This window comes from Euprymna scolopes, chromosome 43 (assembly GCF_053919585.1).
Source record: "Euprymna scolopes isolate OS-2025 chromosome 43, ASM5391958v1, whole genome shotgun sequence".
NCBI classification, from domain to species: Eukaryota; Metazoa; Mollusca; class Cephalopoda; order Sepiida; family Sepiolidae; genus Euprymna; species Euprymna scolopes.
The window spans coordinates 31,160,680-31,181,421 of NC_136524.1; the positions used below are offsets into that span (position 1 = coordinate 31,160,680).

The 20,742-nt window shown below is 32.6% G+C and overlaps 1 protein-coding gene across 7 annotated transcripts in view; it reads left to right on the forward strand.

The window, feature by feature from the left end:
• LOC145268270 (EH domain-binding protein 1-like) overlaps positions 1-20,742 on the forward strand; it is a 725,308-nt gene that overhangs the window by 253,302 nt on the left and 451,264 nt on the right. For 3 of the 7 annotated variants that reach the window (XM_080123631.1, XM_080123634.1, XM_080123632.1), the window contains 2 exons: positions 741-840; positions 4,422-4,567. In XM_080123631.1, coding sequence (XP_079979757.1) covers positions 741-840; positions 4,422-4,567 — 246 coding nt within the window. Of the gene's footprint in view, positions 1-740; positions 841-4,421; positions 4,568-7,525; positions 7,697-20,742 lie in introns of those variants that run through there. The other 4 variants (XM_080123633.1, XM_080123635.1, XM_080123637.1 and 1 more) reach the window with 3 other exon arrangements.

The window sequence follows — 20,742 nt, forward strand, 5'->3', positions numbered from 1 at the left end:
TAATGTCATCATTGCCCCTGATGGAGATATGTTTGCGACTGGGGATCGCTTATGAATTTTATGATCTCATGAAACTTCCTCCTTCTGAGGAAGATGGTTCAACCTGCTTACAGTTTGAAACACACTAGCACAATGCTTCAAGCAAACAACATTCACCTCTTAAAATAATTTAGCTTGTGATAGATTCATGTATCAAGGAACATTTTTAGGATTTAAAAATAAATTTAACGTTTTATTTTATTTTTTAAATGATTTTTATAGATGCTTTTATATATATATATATATATATATATATATATATATATATAGATAGCATTTTTTCTCTTATGCATGTTTCGTTGAACAGCAGAGATCATTCCTGTTTGTTTCTCTTGTGATCCATTTTTTCATTTGGAGGGCCAATGTTTGAACCTTCTGTTTGAGTGTAAAAAGAAATTTGCCATAATCATGAACATTTTCGACGTCCATGAATCGTCTTCAGGCGCGTGATGAATTAAAAAATGCATTTAGTGAATTTATTGACAAATTTCTTTTTACACTTGAACAGAAGGTTCAAACATTGGCCTGACAAATGAAAAAAATGGATTGCAAGAGAAACAAACAGAAATTATCCCTGCTGTTGAGTGATATATATATATATATATATATATATATATATATATATATATATATATATATATATATATATATATACGATCAAATCTTTGTGCATTTATAACCAACATTTTTCATTCTTTTAGCAGGATACGGAAAAACAAATCCGTCTGCGCAAAAGAGCACAACAACTTATCGCAGAAGCACGTGCTGGCCTAGAGAAATCAGATTTCTCTATTTATTCAGGTAAGTTTAGTATTATTGCATTTATTATTTTCTAAAAAATAGTTTGAAGGAGTTGCAATTTTTATTATTAGAGATGGGGCAGTTGACTGAGGGGAGGGGGTGGACAATGTGACCCTTGATTATGAAGTCATTTTCTTAAAAAAAAAATAAAAAAATAAATAAAATCTCACACTCTTTCAAAAATTGCCAGCTCTGACTAACTCCCAACCTCAGATGAGGTAATTGGTTGCAATAAAAAAAATCTTGCCCCCAACTTTGGAGCCATTGAAAATATATATATACATATATATATATATATATATATATATATATCTCAATTCAATTTGTAAATATTGTTGATATTCAACTTAATCTCCTGATTGTAAAGATTGGGCGATAACTGAAAATATTCAACTCCTTCAGAAAAACAAAAAACAATGTACTCTAACTGATGTTGATACTTAAAAAAAAAAATTCTGAACAAGTCTTATTTCTCATGCAAGTCCCATTTTTATCACTTCCTTATCACATATTTATCTCTCTTCATTTCTTTGTGACTTTTTTCACTTCCTTGACTTTTTTTTATCACTTCCTTATCACATATTTATCTCTCTTCATTACTTTGTGACTTTTTTCACTTCCTTGACTTTTTTATCACTTTCTTATCACATATTTACCTCTCTTCATTACTTTGTGACTTTTTTCACTTCCTTGACTTTTTTTATCACTTCCTTATCACATATTTACCTCTCTTCATTTCTTTGTGACTTTTTTCACTTCCTTGACTTTTTTTTATCACTTCCTTATCACATATTTATCTCTCTTCATTTCTTTGTGACTTTTTTCACTTCCTTGACTTTTTTATCACTTCCTTATCACATATTTATCTCTCTTCATTTCTTTGTGACTTTTTTCACTTCCTTGACTTTTTATCACTTCCTTATCACATATTTATCTCTCTTCATTTCTTTGTGACTTTTTTTCACTTCCTTGACTTTTTATCACTTCCTTATCACATATTTATCTCTCTTCATTTCTTTGTGACTTTTTTCACTTCCTTGACTTTTTTATCACTTCCTTATCACATATTTATCTCTCTTCATTTCTTTGTGACTTTTTTCACTTCCTTGACTTTTTATCACTTATCACATATTTATCTCTCTTCATTTCTTTGTGACTTTTTTTCACTTCCTTGACTTTTTATCACTTCCTTATCACATATTTTTCTCTCTTCATTTCTTTGTGACTTTTTTCACTTCCTTGACTTTTTATCACTTCCTTATCACATATTTTTTCTCTCTTCATTTCTTTGTGACTTTTTTCACTTCCTTGACTTTTTTTATCACTTCCTTATCACATGTTTACCTCTCTTCATTTCTTTGTGACTGTTCCTTTCTGTTTACTGAATACATAAAATGATTTTTTGTTTTATCATAAAATGTCTCCTTATGGTTGATGAGGACAGGTTATCATATGTGCTATCACACATTTCATCAGCATCATCAGTTTAACGTCAATTTTACATGCTGACATGTGTTGGACAGCCTTTTGAAATTGATTTCCAAACTAACCTATATCTGGCCAGGCTTTTATTTTCTCTCAAACTTATTCTTATCATTTCTGCCTGTGTTTTACTTCGTCTTTCCGGGTTTGTATTACTGTACACATAGATCCAAAAAAGTTGTCAAAAAACAAATATATAGCAAATAAATGTTATGGAAGGCAAGATAAGTTACTTTTCTACCTAACTGGATAATTTTTTAGTGTTTTTATTTAATGTAACATGTTTATCAGCTCGAAAAACATACAATGTTTTCCGATGTATTTGAAAATTGCAAATGGTGGGGCACTCTCTGGTAAACACGGTAAGTTTGGGAAAACAAGTTAAAACTAAAAAAATACGCAGAATACTGTTAAAAACCCACCGAATATATGTCAGTCTATGTCATGGTAACGTATATTGAACGAGTTTCTAACAATATTTTTGTTAGTTTTTTAGTTTTAACTCATTTTCCCAAGCTTACCGTGTTTACCAGAGAATGCCCCGCCATTTGCCATTTTCAAATACATCGGTAAACACTGTATGTTTTTCGAGCTGAATAAACCTCTTACATTAAATAAAGACACTAAAAAATTATCCAGTTAGGTAGAAAAGTAACTTGTCTTGCCTTTGATAACATTTATTTGTTATATATTTGTTTTTTGACAACTTTTTCGAATCTATGTGTATAGTAATACAAACCTGTCTTTCTTGTGGACAAACCCTGCTGCCTCAATTGTTCAACATCTACTAACTCAAGGACTTACATCCATTCTTTCAATGTGATTAGACTCGACTTGGTGTAGAAGAGGGATAAATAAAGACCTGGCAGATATGTTTGTTTGGAAGTAAATTTCTAAAAGCTGTTGAATACATGCCAGCATGTAAAGTGAATGTTAAACCACATGATGATGAACCCTTTATTTAATCAATTTATGATAAAACTGTCCCCATTTTGTGTTGAAAACTCTTTGTGAAAGTCCAGATGCATCCAATTTTTGTGAAATTTTAATAATACATAATAGATTTGAATTTAGAAATATTTCTGAAATTTCGCTTTTGGAGAATATTTTAAAGGTTTTGTGCGAGAGGGGAAAGAGAGGCATAAATAATATGGGCACAACTTTCCATGCTGAAATTCCAATATTTCAGATTTGCATTGAATATTTCAAATCTTAAGCCAAAACAGAAGACCTCGGCTAAAGGCACCTGTGGAAGACTCTTATATAGGTTGAAAATTATAATTTAAAGAAATAAATATGTCAGGGGTGTGAGTTCTGTTATAGAGGCGTTAATTTAATTTGCATAAAATAAAATATGCATCAGGTGCGCCTGAAAGCCAAATTACAATATTATGAAAATAAACAAATATTTTACTTGTTTTAAATTATAAATTTCAAACAAGTAAAATATTTGTTTATTTTTGTAATATTACGTTGTGATGTGGTTTTCAAGTTCATTTGATGCGTATTTTATTTTATTAAAAATAAATATATTTATTTAAAAAATAAATCCAAATTTTGATAGATGTCTGAACCATTTTTTTTTTCTTGTTTTCAAATTCCAATGCTTTCAGACAGTGGGAATGTTTACTATGACTGTCGAATTTGCATTAAATTTGATCCCTTAAGCAGGATTTTTTAAATTATAGTTTCTTAAGAGCCATTAAACTTAAACCTGTGACATTTTCTAGAATCAAAATCGTGTATAAAAGTATTGGCCAGGTGATATTTTAAAATAAATTTTACCGAAACTTTATAAATTCAATTCTTAGTGAAAGATTTCAAGAAAAATCAATTGATATATTATATAAAGAATTCTGTGTGTGTGTGAATGTTTGTATTTTCAGTTAAAAATAAAACAAGTACAAAACAAAGATCCACAAAGTTAGTGTATTCTTGATCAGTGTTGCCCCAGATGAATAATATCTAAAATGTACAAAAAATGATTCATTCTCTGAGGTTCAACTGAGTGGGATTTATGAGGATCTTAAATGTGCCATCTTTGAAAGCTATTCATTTTCCAAATAAAAATTATTATTTTTTTAAATTTGTTTTTTAAGAGTCCAATTCTGAAAATGGTTCTCCTGCCAAGATACCTCCATTACACTTCCGAAAGCTTATCTTACCAAAGCCAAATGCCTTCCCAGCATCTGGTAGCTCTAGTTCATCTCCACAAGCAAGCCCAAATCATGAAGAAAATAAAAAGGTAAGAACTTCAATGAATTAATTCAAGATATTGTGTTTTCCTTTATTTAATTATTTATTTATATCTTTTTTCAGTATCTCTTATTTTCATCAATCTTGTTTCAATTTGCAGCCCCCCCTCATTCCTGCGCAAAAAAAAAAAAAAAGAAAAAAAAAGCAGTATGTATCAGGTTGGTGCAAAAATAATGTTGTTTTTATCATATCTATATATATACATCAAAAAACGACATTATTTTTGCACCAACCTGGTATATATTACGCTTTAAAGATATACTTATGACTAATAGGTTAAAGAAGACTGTTTTTATTCCCATAAAAAATCATCAGGCTAAATGCACGGATTTACATTCTAGGATTATTGTTATAGTTCCTATTTACAGTGCCTCCCCACGGGACAGAGTTAGACACCAGGGTCGTTTTTTAACATGGAGAAAAGGAACAAAAATAAAAATTGTCTCAGTCGGGAAGGATTTCTCCTCCACTGACAGAGAACAAGAAATTGAAGTGCAGCATCTGAAGAACAGATGGTATTTATTTGCTCCCCCACTGAGCAAATTAGGCACAAGGCCGTTTTTAATGTGAGGTAAAAACCAGCTCCCCTAAAAGTAGGCAAAAAGGGGGCACTCTGGTTACCAAAAATAATAATTGTCCCAGTATAGAGGGTTTCCCCTCCATTGACTGGTACAAACCATCTTAAGTGCAGTATCTGCCGGAACAGATACTACACTTTGATCTTGTCCCAAAGACCAAGAAAGTAGTTTTTCAACCAACTAGAAATATATTTACCTAAATGTATCTGTGAGAAATACTTTTCATTTCCCAGCATCCCTGTGCACACCTGCCCCAAGTCATGAACCACTTATTAGCATCTCTGTTATTTTATTTATTTTTTTAAAATCATTTTCAAGTTATAAATAAATTAAAGTAAAACTTGTTTTCTTTTTATGGATGTCAAGTGCAAATTCAGACTCCACAATGTTCTAACTGCATATCATTATCCAAGTATTCTGGCTTGATTAATGTAGTTTCAATTTCACAAACAGACAGACAAACAAACAGAAAAACAAGACCTCTAAAGGTCTACTATGATGTTGTAAACCGTTTCTATGTTAATAGATTTCTTCATGTGGACAAAATTTGAAACAAGCCATGTATTTTCAAATTTAACTTTTAAATTGCATGGTGAGTGACGCAATTCATTCAAATCAATAAGACGCAGTTTATTCAAATCAATAAATTAAATAATATTTGGTGCTTGTGCATTATAATTGGATATCAAAAAAATAAATGCATTTTAAGTAAAAATATAATGTACTTACCTGTAATGTTAAAATTAGTAAAAAAAAAAACCCCCAAAAATATTCCAAATATTATAAAATAAGAAAGAGTAAAAAAATAATTTACAAGAAAAAATAGAATTTATTTGATTCTCCTGGAAGAATAAGAAAAAATGAAAATAAACGCTGTTAATTTAAAATACATTCATTCTAACACAAACATATTTTACAAAGATGTTATTGTTAATGGTTGATGGCAACTCTCTGTCTTGTGACACAATGGCGTTCTGCATCTAGTCTGGTGCACTACAGCCATACAGTCAAAGTTAGAGTTATCTCTTCAAATGCAGACCTTGGCAAGTTGCCCAATTACCAGTGTACCCCTCTCAGCATTGTTGACTAAGTCAAACAGAAAAGCAAGCCAATATGGTCGGAGTTTGCGCAGCAGTAGGAGTTGCCAGAAAAGTGTTTCAGTACTTCCCAATCTGCCTATCGGGACTTCAAACCAGATTTTTTTCAGGGTTTACTCTCTGAGACTTTGCCTTTCCCAAGGCATCCACAACATAGAGGAACTATTTGCCGATATCTGGTGAAAATTTGAAATTTTGATGAAAATGATGGGAATCCTCATCATAGTTATGGTTGCATCAAAATAAAAGCGGAATCGTAAAGTGATTCTTAAAGATTTGAGTGAAAAATAAAACATGAATTCCGTATGCTTAAGGTTTCACCTTTACAGAATTTGCATTCTTTTCATCAAAGTCTCTTTAAGAAAAATCACTTTGGGATTTCGCTTTTATTTTGATAAAGCAGTTATTAAGGGAGACAATTTTTGTTTAACATTTAAAAGTGGCTCAAAAGCAAAATAGAGTGATGCTAATTTTCGTACTGTATATTAGTTATCTATTCACAGTATGGTAAAAGAAAAAAAAAAAACTTTTTAAAAGTATGTTTTAGTGATTTCACAAATTTATTCACAAAAATATTACAAAATCTTGAATTTCATTTTAGAAAAAAGTATTTTCAAAGTTATTTCCCTTGTTACGAAAATCTTTATTTAAAAAAAGATTTTTTTTCTCACGTATGGAATAAAAAAACTGATTTAAGATCTCCCAAACTAAATTTTGATGCATAAAATTTAATATTTAATGTTCATATTTAATTTATCTGGTTCTGTATTGTCTGCTGAAATAACATGTACTATTGTGATAATTGCAAATTGAACAGGGACATGTAGTTTATAGAAAATCAAGGAAAGATTTTGTTTGTGCAGAAAAATAGTCTGGAGGACAAAAAGTCGTTTGTTTTAATATTATAAAATCCTGTCTTTGTAGCTTTTCAATTTTTTGGGTTAAAAAAAAAAAAAATATAGAAGGTTTTACTTTTGGAACGAGTCTCGTGCATATTACGGTCGACTATACTTTATTTTGCAATAGTGATTTAATTATGTCAAAATCATAGACTGCAGTTGTCTCCCCTGACTATTAAGAAGTTTACATTAACTTATGCAAAAAAAAAAAAGAAAGAAGCTTTTAATTATTCGATAAGTTTTCTTTTTAACTTGTAATTATTTTTCTAATTTTTTTTCAATTTTGACATGAAAAAATATATTAGTACTAGCAGACCACCCAGCATTGCCCAGTCGTAAAATATGCATAAATATTATTGTTTAATTCATACAGAAACTGAGACCTGTGCATGTGAGTATTGTTTTTTTCTAAACTGTTCACTTCTTGTAAGTAAAAAAAAAAAAAAAATACTTAAGCTTGAGATCGAAACCAAAACCTAAAGACAACGAGTCAAGTATGATGTCCATTAGACCAGTGTGATACGATTTTTTAAAAGTGTTTTCAAACTTACTTATTCTTAACATAAGTGATCTGTAATGTGAACTATTCACGCATCCGCATTCGTGAAACAGTTAGCAAACAGATAAAACTCTGATGACTCCCATGTACCAATTTTTCAATTTTAACCTCTTAGCAGCCCATTTTCCTGGATGGAAACGGATTAAAAAGTTTTCCACATATCTGAATATCCTATATACCAAATTTCAAGTCTGCAGATCAAACATTCCTTGAGTACATAGGTTGAGAAGTGTCCTCACACACACATACCCATTCTCACTTTTATAGATATATAGATTTTTACCTAAAATGCGTTTATTTTGAATCTCATTAAATCCCAAGTGCTAAGATTTCATTAATTAAACATGCCAATCTTGTTCACACTAATTTATCCCTCCCCTACTTGTGTAAAATCTCAATTACTTCTACTCGTTTGATATAAAACTACAGCGAGTGTAACTAAATCTGAAATAGTTTTTTTAAGATTGACGAATAGGGGTGCTTGGCGTTGCCCTGGGTGTTTGAAGGTGTGTGTTGAATACAAAAAACAAAAAAAAAAAAAAGTGGTAGTAGGCAGGCAGGCTTGAACCCGTGATGCGAAGTCAGAAAAGAAAGTGAAAGAAAACCTGACGTCTTACCCCTACTCCATGACACGACCGGAAGTGTAAAGCATTCAAATTAAATGTAGTCAATCTAAAAGATGACTTTCCCAGTTGAGGGTGAAGGAATTAGTGTTTTTGGCCAATTTTTGCAATATTTGTTGTCCGAAGAGTCGAGCTTCAAAACGATACCGATCTTGTGAAAATCTGTCGCCTCTGTCAAAAGTTTTAGACATACATACATACGTACATACATTTAAACAGATTTTTGCCCTTTATATTATAAATTATTATTTGTTAGTGTTAAATTTAGAAGCATGAAATTGGTGTATTTTTGATATAATCATGTGAAGCGAGCGAAAGAGGAGAGGGTCCATCACAAATTTACTACTGTAATGGTTTATCAACGTTATTAGGGGTGAACATGAGTAAAAAAAAAAAAAAACAACAACAAAAAAAAAAAAAACTGTTATACATCTACTAACACACGTACTCAAATCCCTGAATCTCCAAATTTTTTGACCAGAGGCCAATATTGCTGACTTTTTGGGGCTACGCGAGCTAAAATTAAAATATTAAACAGTGGATGAATAACTACAAAACAAGGTTAACCAGGCCATTTATTTCCAAAGTCACTACAGAATTTTCTGTTAAAGAATTAATATCGGAAAAATCCCTTCAACTCTATTATTTGTTAATGTTAATCATGTGGAGTGAGCGAGCGAGGAGGAGGAGAGGTCCATCACAAATTTACTTCTGCAATGGTTTATCAACCTTATCAAGTAAACCCCAACCTGTTTTAAAAAAAAAAGTGAAATGTTCAGGTGCAGAAGGCACGTGAAAACGAGGGCCGGCAGTGGAGTCAAGATGGGTTAAAGAAACACAGCAAACGCATACAAGAGGATGTGTTTAATGCTGCTTTGCTGATTAGTTTTGCTATTTTAGTGAAACTGGTGCTCCAAAACCTCATTATTTTAGTCCTTTTTATTTTTTTAAAGAAAAAGAAAAACCACCTCACTATTTTCACACATTTCTATTTAAAAAAAATTTTTCTGCATAAAAGCTCTGTGGGCCAGATTAAAAACCTTGGTGGACCGAATATGGCCCAAGTCCGTACTTTGGGGACCTCTGCTCTAATCCATTCTCTGAGCATGATCAAACCAATGCACACATCTCTCTATACTTTACTAACTTAATCTTCCTCTAAGTACAGGGCGGAATGATAAAATTGTCACCTTAGAAAAGACGACATGATTCCATTTCCGTTTTATTTCTTTGTTGCAAACCATCTACTAGTTGGCCAGTTGTGTACAAATCCCATGAACCATAGGAGCCTTCTATCATATCTGAAAGTGACACAATGTACGACGAGCGAGAGTGGAGGTGTGCCGATGTACAACTCGTGCTCTCTACTGATCCAAGTTATGACAACACGACTATTGCCAGCACCCTCACAATGCATCGCTGGATTGCCACAAATAACAGAGACGTACCCAGGGTGATGAAAACAAAGTTTTTGGCCACAGTTATGGTCTTTGGTGTGGTTTCAAGTAAGGGCCACATCATGCCACCTCATATCTTCAAAGTTGGCTTGAAAGTCAACACCAACGTGTACCTGGATGTATTGAAATGTGTGGTGATTTCAAAGTCGCAAAACAAATGACTTTGGCATGAAACACAAAAATGAATAATGACAATAAAATAATAATAATAATAAAAATTTCAACAATAACAATAAAATAATAATAATAATAATAATAATAAAGATGACAATAATAATAACGATAATAATAATAATAATAATAATAATAAAATAATGTTTCTGTATTTTTGAGATGTGGATTGATAATTTGTATTATTTACATTATTCAAATTACTGTTCTCATATTGAGTGTTGTTTTTGCAATATTTTGGTTGATGTTGCCTCCGAACTTTCTTCAGGTATATCTAGTCAAACTATGAAACGTTTTAATTCAGAAGTCTGCATGGAATTTTGAATTAATCCACAGAAGTAGTGTGCTCTCGTTCTGTCAAGCATGGTAGACCTCCTAAGTAATTTGCAATTGTATTTGCAGCGTTGTCTGCACTCAACCTCCAAACCAAGTATTTTATTCATTATGCCGTGTATTCTTGCGAAAAAATCTACTATGAATTTTGAGAGCCTTACATCAACCAAAACGTGAGAATAACACTTAAGATGAGACCAGTAGTTTAAATAATCCAAATAATACAGAATTATAATAATAATAGTACTACTACTAATAATAATAATAGTTTCTTACAAAAATGTCGTTTTTATCAGATATATATGTATGTATGTGTATTAGGCACCGCCAAAACTGGGGGGGGGGGCAGGCAAGTACTTTTTGACGGACCATCTTTTTAAAAATCTACTAAAAATCAGATAATTATCCAATCAATACGAAATTTTCAGCGATTATTAAAAGAAGAATGAACTTTATAACAATGTACTTATTTTTCATAAACAATATTTATATATATATATTTTTTTTTGCTTACAACCCCCCCCCCCCTGTTTTGAGGGGGTTCCAAATATGCTTAAAATAATCATCTGAAACTGAACAAAACATATTGTGTTGTTGTAAGGGGTGGGATTATAGATTTAAAAAAACAAAAACAAAAAAAAACTTGTTTGCATACCTTATTTTGATGTCTGAATATCAGAACTTCGATTGTGTTTAATTATCCCGCTTTTGAGTTTTGAAGTGTGAAATTCGGTGAATATGTTAAGTAAAATAATTAATTTAAGTTAAGCAAAAAAAAAAATTTTTTTTGAATATTTATACGAAAAAAGCCATTTTAAAATCTTTGATAAATAAATTAACAATTTCTTTTTAGTGAGCCGAATAATGCATGACCATTATTAAATAGGGCATGCTTTGAAGAATCGATACAAAAAAAAAATTTGATAAATATTGTGCCCTTTGTGTTAAAAATAGCATCATTTTTTCGATCCAGTTTGGAAACTTTTGCCGCCTTTCGACTACAGTGGACCAAACACGCTGAAATAATTTTTTTTATTCTGCTTTAAATTGCCCCCTCCCCATTTTGGAGAGCCTGACACCCACACATATACACATTAAAAACCAAACTCATACAAATGGTCACCCATCTGGTACTGGCCAGCCTCAGCGTTAATAATACATTGAAATTTTCGTCACTGAAAAATAATTTTTTTTTTTTTGGCGTTTTGGTCTTCCGTAGTTTGCTTTTTATCAAGAACAAATGTAAAGTTTGTAAACAGAGTAATCAAATCGACTCGAAGTAACTGGTTGCCTATATGAATAAGTGGAATTATTTGAAATCCAGGTACTTATATTATAATATTTTTGCATATTCTCATAGAAAATCACCCTAAATCTTAGTTAGACAAGAAAAAAAAAAATTAATTCTTTCAAAAACCTTCTTTTTTTGTTTTTAAAAACTATTTACATACGTTTTTTTTTTTGCAAAACAAAAAAACGCCAATTGTTAACTTTTGAGGAAAATTTAACATTTCAAATTTAATTAAAAATAGTAGAAAAAGTTTTACATTATTCTGTTTTCTATATGATAAAATTCAGGGTTTTATCTTTCTGGAAAAAGAAGTTACTCAGAAATAATGGATTTTAATAAATGTAATTTCGTTTTAAAAAACAACAACTTGATTTTTCAGCCATTTTTGGTGGTGCCTAATGTATATAAAAAACGACATTATTTTTGCACCAACGTAATAATAGTAGTAATTAAGTCTGTGACAACAGCATATTCTCTTATTTGTTTTTATATAGACGGATGTGGTTCTTGGTTGATTAAGTGTGCCTAACTGTGTCGAATATATACCAGAGAGTCAAAATAATGAAAAGAATATGTTGTTCTCACAGGCTTAGTAGTAATAATAATAATAATAATAATAATAGTAATAAAAAGCAGGACTATTACTTTAACTTCTTTGACTTTTTGCGCTCCGAAATGCTATTTTTATGGATAAGAAGAGTTATGTCCCTTGGACAAAGAAAGCAAGAAAAATTAGTATTTTTCTTTAAAATTTTGAATAAATGGCAACGATTCTGATAAAGCAATATTTACTTCCTTCCCACTGCAGGAAGATGCGATATTAGGTTAGAAAAGTGGGAAAAGTCAAGCCAGCACCCCTAAAGGAGGAGCACTCTGGCCTAGCAAAAATTTCCTGGGCAGCCCCGTCTACATTTCCCGGTAGGAGCACCACATATAGTAGGTGATAAACTTGCTATCCCTGAAAGACACAAAGGTTTGAGAAGACAGACCTCTTTGGACTACACAACGGTATTAACCTCAGTAAGCAGAAAAAAGGTCATTAAAAAAAAAAAAAATAATGACCATTACTTTGTTGAATTTAGAAGGCTTCTGGGACTTATTATTCTGATCAAATACTTTTTCAGTAATTTATTCGATGTATGTATGACATAAAATACTGAAGAAGAAAAAAAAAAAAAATGAAAATTTTGTTCTTTTAAATTTTAATACGTTTTATTTTGAATCAAAGTTTTTTTTTTTTTCTTTTATGATTTTTATAAAAATTCTGAATTTATCATATATTATACTTGTTGGAACACATTATAGAATTCTTAAACTCTGGTACTTATATTTGGTAAAATTTCTGCCTGCTTTTTAAAACTAAAAAAAAAAAAAAAAAAAAATCAACATGAATTGGAACAACTATATTGAGGACATTGCCAAGGCTGCTGCAAAGAAGGTGGATTTTCTCTATCGTACTAAAAGATTACTCACATTTCGGAGTATCCTGTACCATCTTCAAAGCTAACATTCACTCATGCATGAAATATTGTTGCTCCATTTGAACTGGTGCATCTACCACTAGTCTCTCTCCCTCTTAGATAGGGTCTTAAATCTAATAGCACTATCATCCAAGCTCTAACCTCTGCCCCATCATTGCAATATCACATGCCTGTGCTTTAATGAAATGTGCTCTGATGAACTCTTTAACATTTTTGTCTCTTCGGCATCTTTTTATTATATACTCTCGACTAACATAATAAGCAATAAAATCCCACCTTGTCACAGTAGAGGTCACTAGATGTGAGTAAGTCATCTCCTCTAATAGCTTCTTTCCTCAAACTGCTAGACTTGGAAATTCTCTACCTGTTTCTTGCTTCCCTGACTGTATTAACCTGCAGAAGTGTAAATAATAATAATAATAATAATCTGAACAGACATGTTGCTGCTCAACTCCCCATATTTCACTGTTTAACATAATTCCAAATAGTAGTCCCTTACATCCAAGTGGCAATATGCCTTGTTAGGGATGAGAAAGAGTTTTAAAAAAAATTCCCGTGAATAAAGCTAAAGAAAAGTTACAAAACAAATGTATTTAATTGCTAATGTCCTCGATTCTCCAGCATATTTTCAACTGATTTATAATGCCATATTCATAAAAAAACACTGTTTTGAATGAAAATAAAAATAAATAAAAAATAAAATAAATAAATAAAACAATCGCTTTTTAAACTCCAGTCAAATGGTTTTACAAACTTGTAAAGAGATGGTAACTTGTTGGTGTGAGATCCGGAGAACATAATGGGTAAACCAAAATTCCTGGGATTATCTTTTTTAAATATTTGGTATTTTGTACAATGTGTTGTCCAGTTGCTATGCTTAATGTGTAATAATGTGGGCTATATTTAGTTTAACTTAGTTTTTTTTTTCTTTACAAAGGAATCATCACTTATCAATGCCCAGAGGCCATTCGAGGATAAGGGTTAAAGAGTGTACAATAGTCAAAGGGACAATATCATAGTAATCGTTAGATGTGAAAATCTGGTAAATTGGATTACTTAAGAGAAACGGCTCATGAAGAACTTGTTTACATTGGACTTGGAGACAACCATATCGTAGTCAGCTGGAAAGCAGGCAAACGGAAGACAGTTACACAAGTGTGCAGTTCTAAGAAAGAAGCTTTGTTCATGGAATCTACGTTTGGGTTTAGGCACAGATAAAGAGTGGGGGAAATTATTGATAGTGTTTTCAACTAGATGAGATTAACTCGTGAATGTTTATGGAAAGGATTTTAAAGGAGGTGGGGGGTCAGATGGAAGCCCTTTTTTAAAAACTTAGATTTCTCTGATTGTTTTGGAAATGTTAACACTATTGATAAATATCCCCCAAATTTCAGTTTCTTTGGAATGTTTTAAAGGGTTTTTAGGGGACATAATATGAGTCCAACCTCCTATTTGAAAATTCAGATACTTGCCTTGAATTTAATCTATCATTAGAAGTCAGATATCCTGAAATCAAATTTCTTCTTAAAACACTTTATTTCTGCCAAATCGTACATCGTATTTTTCATTTAATTTTTTTAATTTCTCTTTCTGTTTCTTCTCTCTCACTTTTATTTATCTTTCTTTCTTCCTGCTTTTTTCTCTTTTCCCCAGTCTCAGTCTTGGCTCAATTTTGTTTTGTTTATCTCGTACGGTACTTGTCCAGGACCCCCCCCCCCCCCATTATAAAACAAAAAGGAAAAATCTGTTTGATATAGGTACTCCTGATGGAAAGAAAATCTTGTATCTATTGTAGCTATCTATCTATCTCTCGGCCCTCTCGGTGGGGCATTAGAATACACCGACTGCCCCCCTGCAGAGGGTAAAAGTCCCTCAATGGGGGGGCCTGGATATGACCTTAAACTATATCCGATGGTGAGGCCCCAGCTTGCGGGCTCTGGGGAGTGTGGAGCCACCCTTTAATTGCCATTGCTCCCAGGTCCACTCTGACCCGGAGTGGTAGTACCTGTTAGGGTCCCAACTATGGGTTAAATAGAAACCGACTTGCAAAAAACAAATATATTCTATTAAAAAACTTTTCTTCAAAATCACCGGATTCAGCATTAAATAACCCAAAAAGGGTTGATATGCCATAAAACAAAAACAACCAACCAACCAACCAACCTATCTCTCTCTCTCTCTCTCTCTCTCTATATATATATATATATATATATATACATATATATATATATATATATATATATATATATATATATGCATGCACCCTTAAATGTTAAAATTTACAAAAAAATAATAACGTGCCATGTTACTCACTGTGTAATCTGTATATTTTCCAAAATGCATAATGATCCATTTATTAGTTTAGATAAGAAAATCTATATTATTGAGGTATGGGTTCTCTAATAGATGTGTCGATGCACCAAATGACACAAAAACATTGCAACATTTTGTCCTTTTTATGGTTTTATGTTAGGTCTACTCTACATCATACTAAACGTCCGACAAGATTTGACTATGGAAAAGTTTCAAAATTTGAAGCCAAACATGTTTTAAATTTTGAGTCATTTTTTATCTTTTAAAACATTAACTTAGTTTTCAATTTTGCATTTTTTACCCACGTTCTCAGGGTCAAACTTTCACAAGAAATGGCGCCGATAATGTTGAATCACCCGTTATATATAAGGTTACTCCTACCCCACCCCAATTCAGATAAGGTATAATATTTTTTTTCCAAGTTGTTAACATTTCCTCATCATCTATGATTGGAGCATTTTTCATATTGTCACAGTTGCCATCTTGGCGATGTTCACATGCACTGTTACATTCTAGTCCATGCCTTCTGCATGTACACCTAAGGATATTTCATCTTTCCAAACAGTTACTATGAATCATGATCTATACAAGTGGTTCCTTTGCACCACAACGCCAAGCTTGGGCACGCCGCTTGAACTACTGCTTGTCTAATGCCAGCAACCTTTCTGGACATGCCCTTCCCAACAAACTGGTTGGGATAAAATTTAATGCAGGTGCTGGTTTCAGTTCAGTGATTGTTGGATACATATGCTCCTTTGGCTCAACTGTTTTCTTGATATCAGTTTTGATCAGTTTTGCTGTGGTTTGGAGAATTGCTCGTTTCTGTGCTTCCGTTTTACCCCCAAAATATATATATATATATATATATATATACAGTGTGTTAGTGTATGCTTATATGTGAATCGGGTTGAGTGCAACAATACGGGGTGAAGAAAGAAAAACAGAACATCTTCCTCTTATTTCTAAGGAGGCTAGGTTTTAATAGCAAAATCACATTATATAACCTGGTATCCATACCGAAATTACTGCACATTTGGCCCACTCTGTAGAAGTAGCTGAGAGAAGAGGTAGGGGCAATGTGAATTGTAGTATTCACAAAGAATGTCACAGGGTTTTTTTTTCGGTATTGTTAGCTGTTCAAACATGCTCAAATTCCTTATCCTGATCGCAGTTCTTTGGTCTTCCATTTTTTTTTTTTTTGGTGGATTCAACTAACGTGAATTGTCTGAATATTCCACATTGTATGAAAGTTGATGCTACATGACTCGTGGTAAACACAGTTTGTTGCGTGAAGAGCATCACCAAAAATATTTGATCTTACTTTGAACAGCAGTGGCTCAGTCATCCTCTTTTGTTTTTCAATTATAGTTTGAACAAATGCTTCTGTCTTCACGTAGAAAATCTTTTTGTCAGTTTTTTTTTTTTTTTTTTTTCTTCACAGTAACAGTTCCACAGAATAAGCCCTCCTTTACACTGCTCGAGTAGAATCACCTTTATTGGAGGCAATAGCAATGCTCTTTTTGTTAATCTGGTTTAGCCAACACGTTTTGTGAACATGATTTCTTGCTTCAACCCAGACTTTTACAACTCTTGTGATACTTGCACGGTTGATGCCTTCAGCTCCTTTTGCTGAAACCACCACAGTCTCTCTCATTTACATAAAGGACAGGTTTCTGTGTTGGCTGAATTCATGTTTTACCTCCAAAATATATGTATACATTATATTAGTGTATGCTTATATGTGAATCAGGTTGAGTGCAACAATACTGGGTGAAGAAAGAAAAACAGAACATCCTCCTCTTATTTCTAAGGAGGCTAGGTTTTAATAGCAAAATCACATTATATAACCTAGGATCCATACCGAAATTACTGCACTTTTTGGCCCACTCTGTAGAAGTAGCTGAGAGAAGAGGTAGGGGCAACCATAGATGTGATATAAGGGGGGGAGGATTCAACATTACTGGCAACCATTTCATGTGAAAGATTGACCCTAAAAACAAGGATAAAATGCACACTTTATTGGTTTATCATGAAAACTAAGTTAACGGGGTAGGCTATAGAAACAAATAGGGGTAGACTATAGAAACAAAATTTTTCAAATAAATGCCAAAAGTGGCTTATTACCTTCATTTATATGTAAATAGATGGGAACAAGTGATTTTGTTCAAAACGGGTCAAAATTGGAGGGTCGCTGGCCCCAAACGTGATTTGACAGCGTCGACGCGTGAAAATGGCCCAAATTTCGCCCCCGAACACACTTAATCACTTATTGAAAGCCACAGGGTGCATTTTTTGACTATAAATGCATTTGTATCATTAAATCTAACATTCTCATTGGCTATCCCACAAGTATAGGGTTTTTTAGGGTATCTCAGAGTCCAAAATGGGTCAAAATTACCCCAAAATTAGCCAAAAATGGTCGGAAATCACGGATTTTCCAAAATGCACCTCCCAAGCCACACAGGGTGCAATTTTTGACCATAAATGGCTCTATATCATTAAATCTAACATTCTCACTGGCTATCCCAGCTATATAGGGCTTTTCAAGGTATCTTAAGGGTCCAAAATGGATCAAATTTACCCAAAAATTAGCCAAAAATGAACAAAAATCACGGATAATCCCCAAAATGCAGGTATTATATCTCATCGGGCTCCTATAAACACTCCTGTATGGCTTTTTACAGTTCTACTTGTGATTAAACACTGTAACTTCATAGGATTAACACATATGAACAAACAACTCTGCAATTTTCCTTTTTCCCATGTATACATATATATATATGATGAGCGGTAGATATGACAAAACATGTATCCATGTATATTAAAATAAACCTGTAACGTATTATTTCTACCTGCCCGGCTAATTTATTTATTATATTTAATTATATATATCATTACACTATTAAAATAAACCTGTAAAGTATAATTCATTAACTTAATTTTCCTTTTCTTTTTCTTTCCATTTTATAAACAATCTCTCCCCGCCCGGCTAAATTACTTTAAACCCCATTTTCAACCCGTTCCTTCACTAACATTAACTCTCCAACCTGTTGCCATGGTGATCCTTTAAATTAACTGTTACTTATGCCGTTATCAACAAAAGTAGCGTCTTTTAAGTTTAAACCGTTAAAAAACACGCATATAAGAATTTACACATAATTAATATTTAATTATAAACCCCTCTCTTTTTTTTAATACACTCCTACTACTTTAAACTCCAACGTCCTCTCCCCACCACTCCCCCTTCTTTTCTAACTCCCCTTTATCTACGATCTTTCCATTTTTATTTGACTTTATAACTTAGTCCATCTATGAATTCTGATGATGCTAGTTGGATTTTTCCTCTCTTTGAGGATTTTCCTCTAGTTGAAACAATTTGTAAACTCATTCTGGACTCACAGTAATAAATTTCCTATATATATATATATATATATATATATATATATATATATAAAATACCCATTCACATATACTTTTTCATGATAAAGCTAGAACCCAGACTTAGATTGAATCGCACAATTGCATCAATGACGAACAACGGCAGATCCAAAGTGGGTTTTGATATGTACTGCATCTCATCAGTGACATGCTCCGACATAGGCGCGAACTCAGGTCGTTGCTGACGACCTCACCATATGGACTAGTAGTTTCTGAGAAAAATTCTAGATTATATATGTTGTATTTTGGTAACTAATCGTATTAATCTTCCTTTATATGCATTGAATGGATACCATAATACTTAGTTCGTTGCACCTTATCATAACAAAGGTCCATACAAAATTTCAGTCAGATCAGCCAAGTATTTTCTAAGAAAACTTCTAAAATAAATGTGTAATTGTAGTGACTAATCCATACTAATCCCTACTGTGCATCAAACAGATACCATAATACTTAGTTTGCTGCACATTATCATAACAAAGATTCGTATGACATTTCAGCCAGATTGGACCAGTAGTTTCTGAGAAAAAGTGGAATGGATAGACAGACAAAGAGAAATAGACTAAAGATTAAAGTTTCTCTTTTATTAGTGGCTCTATATTCCGTTCATCTCTTGGTCTGCTGAATAGATTGGAATTTCTGGAGAATTGGATATGAATAGTATACCCCCAGGGCTCAAATAGAATGTTAAGTTCAAAATTCAGCAATTACAGAGTTCAACAATAGACACTGGAATAATGTTGAAAGGAAAAATGTTTGAAATATTGTTATGGTAACAAATAAAACAAGGATCTCTATATACTAAATGCCAGAAAGCTTTCTATTCTAATAGCTTCTTCCCTCGAACAGCTAGACTTTGGAATTCCCTTCCTACTGCCTGCTTTCCTAGCTGTACTGATATGCAAAAGTTTAAATGTAACATAACCAACATCTTGTTAATCTTTCCTAGACATGACCACAAATAGTAGCCCCTTACATCCAAGTGGTGATATGCTTTGTAAGGGATGAACATGAGTAGAAAAAAACAAAAAACAAAAAAAACCAAACTTGTGTTCAACTTAGGATTACGCTCATTTACCGTCTTAAAATTAAAATCAAGTTCTAACCGTGGCATTCTACATTGCAGGCCACTTCATAGTGCAGTTGAACAGCACAACTGCAGGCATATTGACAAGTCTTTGAAGGAAATTAAATCAGCTATATTGGAAATATATATATACTACCGAGGGGTACCCGGCGTTGCCCGGGTGTTTGGAGGTGTGTGTGGTTTTTGGGTAAATCAAAACTCCGGAGGGGTTAAAATAATAAAAAAAAATGTTTTGGTAGGTAAGTATGAGGATCGAACCCGAACCCTTGAGGCAAAGTTGTAAATTAAAGTGGGGGGGAAAAAAAAAGTGCGACGTTAACCATTGCGCCACCGCACGATGCTAACGGAAACACGTTTGAATTTATTTGATTACTTAAATTGGCAGGTGCACGTTTTAATGACTTAATGAGGTCAACTTTTGACTGCGGGGTAGCATTTCATTTAGTGCGGGAATAATAAGAAGTGTGGTCCAAATAATACAAATATGTTTTCCTAATTTTGATAAAAACATTAAACTTTTATTTTATTCATGTTGGGTTAGGGTTATTATTCGAACTATTGTTCTCATCTTGACTGTTTTCTTTTTTTCACAACGTTTCAGTCAATGTAAGCTCCGATCTTCTTCATGTGTGTCTTGTCAAACTTGGGAATCTTTCTGTCGAACTTGATAAATCTGTATCGAATTTAAAACAGAACCCTTTATTTGATCCACAAGGGTAGCATGTTCTTGTTCCGTCAGTCATGACCGGATAGAAGTACAAAGTAATTTGCAATTATATTTTGAGTGTTACCTGCACTGAGGATTGAATCTTCAACCTCCAGTAGAGTGCAACTTAC